The sequence below is a fragment of the Petaurus breviceps genome, unplaced genomic scaffold (assembly GCF_028583685.1).
Source record: "Petaurus breviceps papuanus isolate PSGF00001 unplaced genomic scaffold, PetGlider_PUasm1.0 126, whole genome shotgun sequence".
NCBI lineage: Eukaryota > Metazoa > Chordata > Mammalia > Diprotodontia > Petauridae > Petaurus > Petaurus breviceps.
In genome coordinates this window covers 9,175,076-9,188,480 of record NW_027185655.1, presented here as the reverse complement: position 1 = coordinate 9,188,480, position 13,405 = coordinate 9,175,076, and the positions used below count along the sequence as shown (strand labels likewise).

General features: G+C 34.8%; 1 protein-coding gene across 1 annotated transcript; it reads right to left on the bottom strand.

The window, feature by feature from the left end:
- Positions 1–8,364: 8,364 nt before the first annotated feature.
- Positions 8,365–12,939, bottom strand: CXCL13 (C-X-C motif chemokine ligand 13). Its single transcript, XM_069099038.1, has 4 exons — positions 12,800–12,939; positions 11,294–11,423; positions 9,593–9,667; positions 8,365–9,233 (listed from the first exon to the last, which is right to left on the bottom strand). The coding sequence occupies exons 1-4, from the start codon at positions 12,864–12,866 to the stop codon at positions 9,176–9,178; spliced, it is 330 nt and encodes a 109-aa protein (XP_068955139.1). The 5' UTR covers positions 12,867–12,939; the 3' UTR covers positions 8,365–9,175.
- Between the last annotated feature and the right edge of the window lie 466 nt (positions 12,940–13,405).

Sequence of the window (13,405 nt, the reverse complement as noted above, 5' to 3'; positions counted from 1 at the left end):
GCAAAATTTGAAGGGCTTCTGCTTTTTTTGTTTAACTCTTGTCTTATATGTCTTGAGGGAAAATATTTCTTGGAGTTAATTATTCCCATCTAGGGTACAGAGGCAGAATGTTTAGGTTCCAGTCTGAATTACAAAGCTTAGAAAATTGCTGTGTTGGGGTGGCCAGCACGGGCCCTGAAGTCAGGAGGACCTGAGTTCAAATTTGGCCTCGGATACTTAACACTTACTAGTGTGTGACCTTGGGCAAGTCACTTAACCCCAATTGCTGTGCCCTCCCCACTGCAAAAGATAAAAATAAAATAAAATAACATTAAAAAATTGCTGTGTTAATTCTTCATCTATACACTTAGGGCATCCATAGTCTATAAAGGAGATTTAGAAATTACTATGAGTAAATGAACTGTTTTCCAACACTCTGTTCACAAAAACACACATACCTCAACAGAAGAGATTCTTTTTTTTTCTTTCCCATTCTATTTCTTCTCTCCATCCTCTCAGGTTTGTCTTCCCTCTCTGTATTTGTTGCATTTTAAGAGTCCTCAGGTAGAGTCTTGGATAGCCTCTCTAGAGGTGCCGACCTAGAGGAGAACCAGACTTGGTATGGAAAGCCTAGGTTCTTAGAATAATCTATTCATAGGATACAGGCTTAGCCTGTTGTAAACTAAGCCATGGGAAGTCCTTAAGAGTAATTTCTAGGGAAGCAATATAGACAGACTAATCTGTTAACCCCAGACAGACTAATCCATTTATAAGAAATTCACTAAGTACCCCAGAACTTGGTACCTCATTAGCTAGCATGGTGAAAATTTATATTCATGACCTGGGAAGATCAATCTATAAAGTGTATTATATCTTTGTACCATGTATGAAATGGTTATACTAATGAAAATATTTTTCAGCAATGGCCAAATGATGGGAGTTTTCAGTCCTGACAAATTACTACATTTATAAAGTTTTAATGAAATTCCCCATTCTAAACAGGACTATTGACACCTTTGGAGAGGGGGAAAAATGAATGAGAGAAACAGCCAAGGGTCTTAAAGCCTTTTAAGGAAATACAATGTAAGGAAATTCCTTCCAGGTTGCAGAAATTTACATTATTTGTAAACTAATTAGAAACCAGATTTGTGAACTGAAAGGAAATATGTTTGCCATGCATTTCTAAAATTATGATGAAAATGTAGTTGCAATTTTGAAAAAATGAATATATAAGTATCCTAGTGAGTTTTTGGAGTTTTCAGATCCTCAGAACTTTGTCATATACAAACAGCACACTCCTCTGTTACTCTTTCCCTTGCAGAGTGACAGATTTATTATTTTAGAGTAAGAGAAAAAGGAGATTTTACCAACTAGAAATATAAAGAGAACTAAAACTAGCTTGAAAGTTTTATCAGCGAAATCAAAAAACAGAGAAAAGGAAAAAGTGGTTTTGTAATTTGCAGTTCATAAATGTATCTGGTACTTAAGAACCAAATTATTAACTCTTCTCTCCACCTTGGAAAGAAATGGGTGTTTTGTTGTCTTTGTTTTAATTCAAAAAGTAACTTGAGAATAGGCAAAATTTAATTTTGGGAGAATGTTTCACCTTACCACTGTATTTTATTCCATGAATGATTAAATAAAACTTAATTGTTTAGGCAAATTAGAAGCAAAATCATCTAAAAAAATTGGAATAGACTTATAAGCTCTTAAAAATTCAAAAGTAAAAGTTTTGCAATTAATTGGTACTGTGTAAGAAATTATGTGCTAATTTTGCAAAGGAGAGACCCAATGGAATAAAAGTAAACTGAAGATGATGTGAGACATAATTAGGAAGCAGAGAGGTATAATTCCATGATTTATAGGGCTTTGGTCAGAGTCCATAGGAGAAAGGATAATTGGAGGAAGTTGGATAGTGTTTTCCCTAATATAGTGTGAATATGAAACTCAATTAGAGGTTAATGAGAAATATATAAAAGTGTTCTTAGAAGCAGAAAAGGTGTGTTTTGGTTTTTTTTTAAGTGCAATTCAACTTTCATTTCCCCAAAGCATGAATGTAAAATCAGTGACTTTCCACATAAGTAGGTGCCATACAAAGTCCTCACCTTTGTTAGCTATCAAAATATCCTTCATGGGTTTAAAATTAAAAAAAAAAAAAGACTGAACACAGCACAGCTTTACAGAAATGTTTAAGTCTTATATCTCTTTCGGATAGGAAGAGAATAGGAAGATTTCCATGCTTGTAAGATTATTATTGCATAGTGGTGCTTTTTTCCTCCCTAGATAGTCAAAGTTAATTTTTAGATATCTCACGATTTCCAAACTTTATTTAACCAATTTTGATTTTCTTGTTGATGTAGAAAAGTAGCATGAACCATGTAGTGATATTTAAAGTTGAACAATTTAAGGTTTGGATTTATATTGGGCTTTGATAAATTAATTAGAGACAATTACAATTTATAGTATGATGGATCTGTGTTCTGAATGGTAATTGCTGAGGCCATTTTTGGAACTCTAAAAGCAATTTGATTTTAATTACTCTGTACTGGTCTCTGAATACAGCTAGTATAGAATTTCAGAACTGATAAATAAATGAAATGATTCTCTATGTAAAGTAATCCAGAAATACATTCAACTGAATTGATATCATCTTTTTTAAAGCAATTGGGGTTAAGTAACTTGTTCAAGGTTACACGGCCAGTTATTTCTGGGTGTGATGCTAAGTATCTGAGCCGGGATTCAATCCCAGGTCATCCCAACTCTGGGGCCGGTGCTCTTACTCGCTGTGCCACCTGGCCACCCCTAAGCAATTGGGGTTAAGTAACTTGCTCAGGGTTACACAGCCAGGTGTTTCTGGGTGGGTGCTAAGTGTCTGAGCTCAGATTTGATCCCAGGTCATCCCAACTCTGGTGCTGGTGTTCTTACTCGCTGTGCTACCTGGCCACCCCTGAATTGATATTATTTGAGTAGCAATTTGTTTTATTTCATGTTTTGAGTCCCTAATATTGTTTTGTTACTACGCTCCTAATTTATTCTGCAATGTGATTTTGTCAAACCATTGTGTAAGAAATGTTGTTAATTTGTAAAATTATACCTAGTTTTGTATTTGTATTATTAGATTAACATGATCAGAATGCTATGAAATTATGAATTTAAACTATTGTTTATTAGAAGCTTTTGTAATAATGGTTTAAAAAAAACCCAAGTAATTAAGTGGGCGTATTTTCCTTTAAAATGAAGAATAATAACTATTTAGAGTTTGGGAAAAGTACAAAAGACCTTGTAGATTCTCATCTATAAAGTTCTTTGAGGTCTTGCCAGATTTTTAGTCTTTATGAAATCATAAAATTGTATAATCTCTGGGAAAGATGTTGCGGAAAGAATGTTGTGAAATTCTAAAATAGTGAATTGATTTACTTAGAAACTGAGAGGTCCTTCTCCGTCACAAACATTCACAACCAAAATGTGGGGGCAAGATGGTTTTTAAACAAGTTTTCTTATATTATAGAAGTACTTTTTATAATGAGTTGACTACCAATTATGAAAATTATGGAAGTGCACCTAGAATAGTATGTATTGAAGTCACATCTTGGGCCAACAGACAGACCCCAATTTTAAAGATTTTATTTTTGTCTTCAGGGTTAATATGTAATACTTCAAGGCATAGATATCTCTCAGTTTGAAATCTTACAGTAGCCAGTGTTTTTCTGGGTTTTGAATAGACTATGATGTATTCACTATATGGGTAAAACTCCTGAACGTGATTGTTTTCTTAATTTCTAATGATTGATTTTAACACCAGGATGTCTTTAAACTAGAAAAGAAAAATGATGACTGATTGCTTTTGGAAAAACTTTGTATGTAATAAGTACTAAAGGTACATGTCTTTATTTATTGTTAATTAATTGCGACAACATAAAAAAACTACTGTAACCTGTTCTTAACTGTAGGCACTGGAAATTATTATGTGAGGTGGCACTGTGTTTTGAATTGCTCTGAATTTGAATTGAGGGGTAACTATTTGATGAGCTACTCAAAGGGAGTGTGAGTTGAGAAATGTCACTGCTCGATATAAATGACTATGAAGCTTGAGAAGACAATCTTAGAAAGGTGACAGCGGGTTTCTCTTGAATCACTGTGCTATTGCCTTTTTGAGTAGAAATGTTTTCCACCTGGTTGACTCTGAGCCTGGCTATGATACCTAGGAATAATGTAAAATGCTGTTACGGGATTGGCTGTCCCACTTTTAGCTGAAATCAAATAGAGCTAAGGGAATTTTCCCATGGAACACTTATGATAAGTTAATCTGTGACCAAATTTCTCTGACTATGGCAGAAGAACTGCAAATGTTTCATAATGAATCTTATTATTATAATCACCACATATCTATGCACTGTTATAATGAAATCTCCTGGCTTGATTTCACTGCTCTGAATTTGTGACCAATAATTATTAACTTCTTAATCTTAGTGGTTGAGGAAGCTTAGTTCTTAGATTTGATATCTCCTTGCTCATTGGGTTAATCGTTATATATTCATGTATAAGAGTAGGTCCATATAGTATCACATCTTTCTGGATATTATGAGGATAATATATATCCTCAAAGGGGGTTAGGATAAAGATGCAATGTGATAAAGATGTTAACGTTTTAATTTTTAATGGAATAATACATTTCGCTTTGGGAAACACAATAAGATTAGACCCCTTCCATTTGAGAACTAAGATATATGTGATTGGTTTTCAAATATTTCACTGGGTAAAGGAATATACTTAAAGGACCTATGATAACTGTAATTATATTAGTAGCCTTAAAACTTCTGACAAGAATGAATGACATTTCATTGTCACATGAGTTACAATGAAAAATAATGGAAAAAGTCAAGTGAGGCTGATGGTTCTAAATGATATATTTTAAATTTTATCTCGGAAGCAATATTCTATTTGAATGTTCACAGTCAGGTTCCTCATGGATCCATTGATTCTTCATTAATTCTTACTCTCAAAGAAATTTACATGATAATTTTATTAGATACTTAAAAGGAATAGCAAATTGTGTATAATAGATTTCTAGCTTCGTGTGCAATCATCTTTTTTATTATTCTGTGTTATGGAAATGCTTGTTTCATTCTATAAATTAAAAAATTAAAATTAAAAAAAGAAAAAGAAAAAAAGATTCTTCCTCTAGCTTCTAGATATCCATATCACATAAAGGGTTCAGATAGAGATAGAAAGAACAAATGGTATGTGAATATTGAAACTCTTTAAACTTTCAGGGGAGTTAGATATAGCTTAATTAGATGTTTTTTCTATAACTCTGATGTTTATAAGGCTAACTCCTTAAAGACTGAACAGGCTTCCACCACATGAAATGATTACCAGAAGACCAATGTCATTAGGTTTTGTAAAGTTATTTTAAATCATACTAAGTTTTATTACTAGCAGGTTAAGCAGCATTAAAGTCACTTAGAACCTAGAAAATGAATCTACTAGCAGAAACCTCTGCAAATCTGTGCTAGAAATAAGACCCCATTCCAGGTACTGTTAGCAAACAGCCCAGTTAAGAACACTCAAGTTATGGATTCAAGAAGACATATCTCTGAATTTAAATAGATTAAACTGGACACTTTGTAGATGATGATTAAGGATGAATGCCTTTGACCCAGATGGCAAGGGAGAGGACTTCATGAAGCAGATGTCTCCCCCCGAGACCCCAGACCTGGAAGCATCCTGATGAAAAAAGGAGACTTTCTGCCTTCTCTTCACCCTCACTTGAATTTCTGTCTTCCTTGTCATTGATTCATATTATATGGTTCCCTGTGGACAATCATTGTATACACAGTGCCCCTGCCCACCATGGCACCTGAAGAATACCATTTTCCCAACCCCAAGATGCCTAGCCTTCCCCCCCCAATTTCTCTGTTACCCAAAGCCATCTAGAAAACTGTAGACATTAGAAAACTGTAACCTCCATGACGTCATGGACTGGTTGCTAGCCAAGACCAAGGAAAGAACCAAACAAATCACTGTGATTATACCTATCACTCTATCCCACATTTCCCACTGGCTCCAAAGAACTGTATTGTACTCTTATGTGATACTTTAAATAAAATAGCAAAAGGGAGAATGATGGAAAAACATAAAATTGTAGTTAGTCATATCTGACTCTCTGTGACCCCATTTGGGGTTTTCTTGGCAAAGATACTGAGTGGTTTGCCATTCTCTAGCTCATTTTACAGATGAGGAAACTGAGGCAAATAGGGTCAAGTGACTTGCCAAGTCTCACACAGGTAGTAGTGTCACACAGGTAGTAAGTGTCTGAGGCTGGATTTCAGCTCAGTTAAGAGAAGTCTTCCTCACTCTAGGCCCAGTGTACCACCTCTTTCCCTATGTATTATTCTGTAGTCTATAAGATGAAAAATGTAGCAACACACAGTTATCATGACATCTATTTGGAATGCTGTGTCATTTTCAATTATGACAATAAAATATTAAAATAAATAAAAATGAAGTATTAAAAGAAACAGCACATAAAATTTACATAGGTTGGGAAGCTTTTAACTGAAGGGGACATGTGATCAAAGAACTTTGGAGAAGGTCAATCTAATTCCTCTCCATTAGCCCCACTCAACCGCACTTCATTTTATATTTGAAGAAAATGTACCACAGAATAATTAAATGACTTGCTAAAGGTCACACATGTAGTTAGTGGTAGGGTAGGGGTTCAAAGTTGAGTTTATTGGCTCCAAGTCCATTGCTCTTTCTGCTATGTTACCCTACTGAAGAAAACACAAAAATTTCCAGGAGATTCTAATCAAATACAACCTCCCTTCCTCTATATACACTCACACAAAAGGATAATTCAATAAAATTGACAGCATTCGATATTGAAAAACATTTAATAAAAATAAAAAGACCACAATAAAGCACCAAGATTGAAGTAGGACATCCAACTTTGGTGTGTATGTATCGCTGTCTAACATTTTCAGGACAATTCTTTATTTTTTTTTTGAGTTAGCATCATGTAGATGAGCATATTTTTTAAATAGTATTTTATCTTTTTCTAGTTATATGTAAAGACAATTTTAAGCATTAATTTCGACCAGATTTTGAGTTCCAAATTTTCTTCCCTCCCTCTCCTCTTACTAAAATGGTAAGCAATTTGTTAGAGGTTGTATATGTATGATCATGTAAAACATATTTCTTTATTAGTCACAGTGGTGAAAGAAGAAACAGACCAAAAGGAAAAAACTATGAAAAAAATCAGAATAATTCTTGAGGGAAGAAGAAAATGAATAAGAGGGTAGAAGGGTGGGAGAAAGATAGAGTGGCTTAGGATTTCGGTAGAAGAAGATTTACTGGGAAGTAGTTATGGTAGAAAGAAAAGATAGGGGGGTAGCTAGGTGATGCAGTGAATAGAGCATCAACCCTGGAGTCAGGAGGACCTGAATTCAAATTCGACCTCAAACACTTAACACAAAAACTATCCATGTGATCTTGGGCAAGTCACTTAACCCCCAATTGCCCTACCTCCCCCCCTCCAAAAAGCAAAAAAGAAAAAAAGGTAGGGGGGTGGCAGTGAGGTAACATTAGAAGCATTGAATTCCATTCTTTGGCATAGATAAGCCATAATATATATAATATAATAATGGATTATTATAATATACTATATTTTATGTATTATATATTTATTATATATTAATAATATAAATATCGATACAGTATATATTAATAATATTATATACTGTAAAATAATAATACTACATGTTATTATAATATACTGGATCTTGAATCTGAAGGCCTTGAGTTCAAATCATACCTCAGGCACTTACTAGCTATATGATTCTGGACAGGTCATTTAGCCTCTGTCTGCCTCAGATTCCTCAGCTCTAAGATAGCAATAGTGATGTTGCCTAATTCTCAGAATTGTTTTGAAAATAAAATGAGATCTATATAAAGTACTTTGCAAATATTAAACTATAAAAATGGCAACTAGTCACCCTCAGTGTACCAAAATTAAAACCTTTTTAAATCATGAGACGTTAAAGAGACAGTGGAAAGAATTTATAGGACGTATCTATGATTTCCTCTGTCCTCATGTTCAATATAAACTCTTCCTACTGACATACTAGCCTTTAACAAGACAGTGGAGAAATGTTTAATTTTTAAGACTAAGAAGATCTTAGAAATAATATTGCCCTTGACCCTATCCATATAATTTTAGATTGTCTGAAAAATAAAAATAACACATGATAATAAAAAAAACTCAGTGTGACAGAGCCATGACTTTCATTATGAAGAAATAGAATTTCCACAAGAAACATAGCCATCGTCTTTGAGTGACTGCCGAAGAAAAAAGAATTTGTCACAATTAAGTACAACATCTGTTTGTGTTTATTGAAGAACGGTACATGAGTGGTACACTTTAGAAAAATGCATTTACATCCAGAATTCTCTACTCCGTGGTATGTAACACATCACAGCAGGCAAGAGGTGTGCAAGACAAGCTTAGATGTAAATAATCCTGATCACTCTGGGTTTGATTCTGGGCTGTTTCTTTGAAGGACACTAGCTGGAGGCTTGGAAAAGACCTTGCAATTTAGAGATGAGGGATCTGAAGCCCAGGAGGGTCCAGTGACTTATTCAAGGTTACATAGGGAGTAACCATCGAAGGTGTGCATTTTCCTAAGTATGCTTTGCCATACAGCCTCTGGCATACTGTCAATGTCAATAGCATGACACAGACCATCACTTTGCTTTCTTTTGCTACAATTTATTAAGATGGAGGGAATCTTTAGGGTCACCAAGTCCCAATTCTCTTAACTCGTGCCCACTGTTCCAATGTGACATGTCCAAACTACCCTTCCATTTAGAGGAAACTCTTAGTGTAAGAATTGGGGTTCTTGGGTAGTTGGTCTTATTCCTGGCATTGGTTGAAATTGGGTGTGGCCTTGATATGAAAGAACCTTTAAATATTTCTGACAAATTTATTTATTAATATTGATCAAGGATATGTAAATCAAGCACTGGGGTATATATCCTTAGAGAGAAGCTCATGTGTTGCTGGATTGCTGCAGAAGGATCATTTTGACTATTTGTTTCTAGGAAAGAAGTGTCTAGAAAGAGTATTTCATCAGAACAAAAACAATTAATACAAGGAATAAGGATTCAAAAAGAAGGAAGGCAAGCCCAGATGGTCTTATTTGGAATCCTTGCGTTGTCTCTCAACTTTCACATTTGGTGTGGTAGCCTTGTTTCTAAGGAGCAAATGAATCAATACTAATTAATAAATAAATCTACAGCTAAATAATAATCTTAACTTTTAAAAAAAAATCTCTTTTCCCACTAGAAATAAAACAAGACAAAAGAAGCTGAACATAAAATCACCAGATCTTATTCAATGGACTGATGTAACAGGTGAGATTCTTTTTAAGTGCAAAGGAATGTAAATTGGAATTGCTGATCATGAAAAGCTGATCATGGAATTGCTGATCATGAACCAAAGCATACACTTTCCAGGCTTCATTCTATAGGATTAGTGTGGGAAATAGACTCTTTAAATTCCCCAAGGAACAATGTTCTGAGTCTAAAAGTAAATGATATCCAGTGGACCTACCTCTTGATTTTTTGCAAGATATTCTCTAACCATTTGCAATTGACACACACTTTCGCCCCAGATTTCACTGTGACTCTGAAAAAAAAAACAATGAAAAAACAAATTCTCAAAGCATTGCTCTTCGGTCCTAAATGTCGTGCCTCTATCAAATGACAATCGTAGAGTATAAAACAAGATGAAATTGGGTGATGGGTTATACTATGGGGTATGAATTATAGCAGATGGTCAGGAGGGAATTAAGAAAAAAGATGCCTTCTATAACCTTTTATGAAAAAGCTGTGGGTTTGGAGGTCCTGTTCAGCATCAAACCTACCCTCTATAAGACAGCTTTTGTACCTCTTATTAGTGAATTGAATATAGCATTGTTCTCTGTGTATGTATACGAAAAGCCAGTATTTTTCTTTTATCAATGTAACAGTCGGGAGAAGCAGGTTCTTGGTAGATAGAGGTCAAAAGGATTAAGATTTTCAGAGCCATGGAGGTCATGCCTACCTAATAACATAAAGAGACCAGTGCTGTGGTCGTATGCAGTGTTTGTAGAATCACAGAATATTAACTTTTAAAAGTACCTTGGAGACCACCTGGTCCAATTTGTTCATTTCAGACTCATTCATTTTCGTAGAGTCATAGATTTAAAGATTCTAGCAATGTCAAAGGTCATATTGCCCAACCCCATCACTGTACAGATGAAGAAGCTGAAACAAACCCATTGCTTCCCTTGAAGCCTTCCCATTTTGGTCCAATTGTCCAGTTCTCTGTTGGCATAGCCTTTGAGAATCCGGGGTCTCTAAATCATGATTTGGTATCTGAGTTGGACTTTAGAGGAGAATGGTATTATTCTTCAGTGTTTGGATGGATCACATCAATGTGATTTTACTTCCACAAATCAATCAATCAGTAAGTATTTATTAGGTCCCTACTATATACCAAGCACCTTAATAACCACAGAACAGATAACAGTTCATCTCTGCCTTCTCATCCTATACACCTCTTCTGTGTGTCTAACCCTAAATTCCTTACCTCTCAGGGGGAAAATTATTAAACTGATATAGCCCAGAATTGTGAGTGTTCTGTTAAAACAGACCTTTGGAGGTAATGGAGAAGTGAATAGACTAGGGGTTATAAATGTTTGGGGGTCTTTTGTGGACCCCTTCTGAAAATGATATTTCTAAGGACCTAAAAGAAAATGCATGGGATTACAAAGGCAACCAATTATATTGAAATGAAACTATTAAAATATTTTTAAACAAATGAATTTCCAAACTCCTGGCTTGGACCTCTGATTTAGACCCATAGAACCACTGCCTCTGATGCCTTGAGTGAGATTCTCCACCATTAATAAAAGTGCTACTTTCTGTTCTTTTGGATAGGAGAAGAGAGAGAGTAAGTTTTGATAGAAACTCAGAGGATCATTTAGCAAATGGTGGAAGATGCACGAATTGACTTTTCCTACATTGGAAAATAATGAGAAGCAAAGCAATCTTCAACACCTGAGGTAGACATCAGAAGATGAATAAACTAGGACAGGGGTGGGGAACCTGCAGCCTTGGTGGATGCAGTCACAAAGCCGCCCTTGAGGACTTTAGAGGGCCACTGACCTAGGAAAAGCTTTTTCCTTGGAAGGCATGCAAGAGAAGCTCAGATTAACCCCATTTAATTAATGGAATTAGGAGAAGGGATGTCGATTTTCTTACTACTTACATGCATTCTGCATTTCGGCAGCCTCCATTAGGTGGTGAGAGAGATATTGTTTTGACCACCTGCAGGGGGATGCTTTCTAACATCTTGACACACTTGCACTTGTGGCTTGCATCATTGGTCTCTAGAATACCTATGATCATAAAACAAACAAACAAACAAAAAAACAACAGCACCCAATTTATTCTGATGATTACAAGTTCTGAATTACATATCAAAGACTTGAATGACATCCTGGACAGCTCAAAAGTTTGAAATGTTAAGTTCTTGCTTCTGACCTATTTCTTCTTGGTTTTCAAATAACTGAGTCAAGCCTAGTCATATTGCTTCAAGACTCACTGAAAAAAATGAGAAGAAAAAATAACTCTTCTAGGCACTACGTTTTGTTAACTCATTGAACTAACTGCTTCCATCTATAAGCATTGTAGTTGAAAGGTTCTTGTCAAAGTACACTCTTAAATGACGAGGTTTTAACATTAAAATTTTTGGTATTTTGTATAGGGTTATATAACTTCCTTAGGAATACTTCATAGGATATTTTAGGGATTTATAATCCTTATAATATGTGAAGTTCTAGACTATTTTTTTCTGTTTCCTTTTTCTTTGTTGATAATATTACATGTGATCAGCAATGAGACAGATGAGCCTGAGTGAATCAGATGAACTAAACATAAGCATTAAAATGTAGCTGAAAACTTTCCATCTGAACTGTTATCAAGGATATCCTGCAACACTCAGTTTCTCCTCAATAGTTTAAAATGTCAATTACTACTTTATTCTATATACTAAAAGGAATAACAAGTTATACATAATAGGCTTGCAGCTTCATGTGTAATTATCTCTTCTAATTATATCATAGAAGAGCTTGTTTTATTCCAAAAATTAAAGAAAAAAATAAATTAAAAAAATTTTCAATGAATACTTTATTATATATTTGAAAGGAATAGCAAGTTGTACATAATAGATTTGCATTTTTGTGTAGAAATATCCTTTTAAAATTGCATTACATTATGAAAATGCTTGTTTTATTCCAAAAAAATTAAAAAATAAAATAAATTTTGAAAAAATTTTAATTCTTGATGCCAAAGCTATTTGGAGACTCCAGTGATTCGTGTTGGTAAATTATGATTTTTCTGATCTCTTTCCCTGCCTGGCTTTCTTCTTCTCCCTCATCTTCAAAGTGACTTCTCTCATAATTTATACTGCTTCCAGAAATATCTACCTTTGGGGAAGTACGCTGAACCCTGAGAGAATCTGATTCATTTTAGTCTTAATTGCTGTTAAGCTGTACACAGTAAATTTGCAGTTTCATATGCAATCATCTTTTTATGATACTATTTATGGAAATGCTTGTTTTATTCCATAAATTAAAAATGAAACAAATTAGTCTGAACTGAGCATATCCTTTATTCAGCAGGGAGAGTGACTTGATTCCAAATATCCCTTCCCCAGCCCTTTTAACTTTTTTTTAAAGGATATACCCAGAAAGAGATAAGTGAAAGTTCTTACCTTGGACTAAAGAGATATTGATGACCATGAGCAGAACCACAATCACAGAGGCAGCAGTGGATTTCATTGTGACTTGACAAGGGAGAGGAGGAGGAGTCAGGCTTGATTCACAATCTGAATCTGGATCTGACTCTCATCTGGGTTCTTTTAAGGACCAAAGTCTCCTATTTATTTACACTAATGAGGATCCTCCCACTGCTCGGGTCTCCAGTGGGCCAGCTGTGTCATCAATCTTTGAAAACTAAAAATGTTATTGCTGAGTTTGCTTTCCCCAAACATCCTTCACACACTGCCTGCCTCTGCTGCATATCATTGTCAGCACAAGTTTCCATTATTGTTATTATTATTATTATTATTAGAAATATGGACTATACTTTCTTGGAATGTAGAAAGCAATGCTAAAAAAAAGTGATGGGTTAAGGGAGCAAAGAAAGATAGCTATTGAGAAATTCCAAAGTTCAAGTCCTTGTCACTAGTATATGAAGTGGATGTATGTGGCAAAGGCAAACAAGGATGTTGATAAACTACCCAGAGTTCAAAGGCAGATGGTAGATGTAGTACTCAAACTGGACTGAGTTCAAATTCAGCCTCAGACCCTTATTAGCT

What these genes read in the sequence shown, in the direction of transcription:
- CXCL13 (XM_069099038.1), bottom strand. Translation starts at nt 12,866, where the DNA reads ATGAAATCCACTGCTGCCTCTGTGATTGTGGTTCTGCTCATGGTCATC. An exon ending in TGCCGAAATGCAGAATGCAT is followed by an intron (nt 9,668 to 11,293) that starts GTAAGTAGTAAG and finishes TTTTTTTTTCAG; the next exon opens with AGTCACAGTGAAATCTGGGG. An exon ending in ATCTTGCAAAAAATCAAGAG is followed by an intron (nt 9,234 to 9,592) that starts GTAGGTCCACTG and finishes TTTGCTCCTTAG; the next exon opens with AAACAAGGCTACCACACCAA.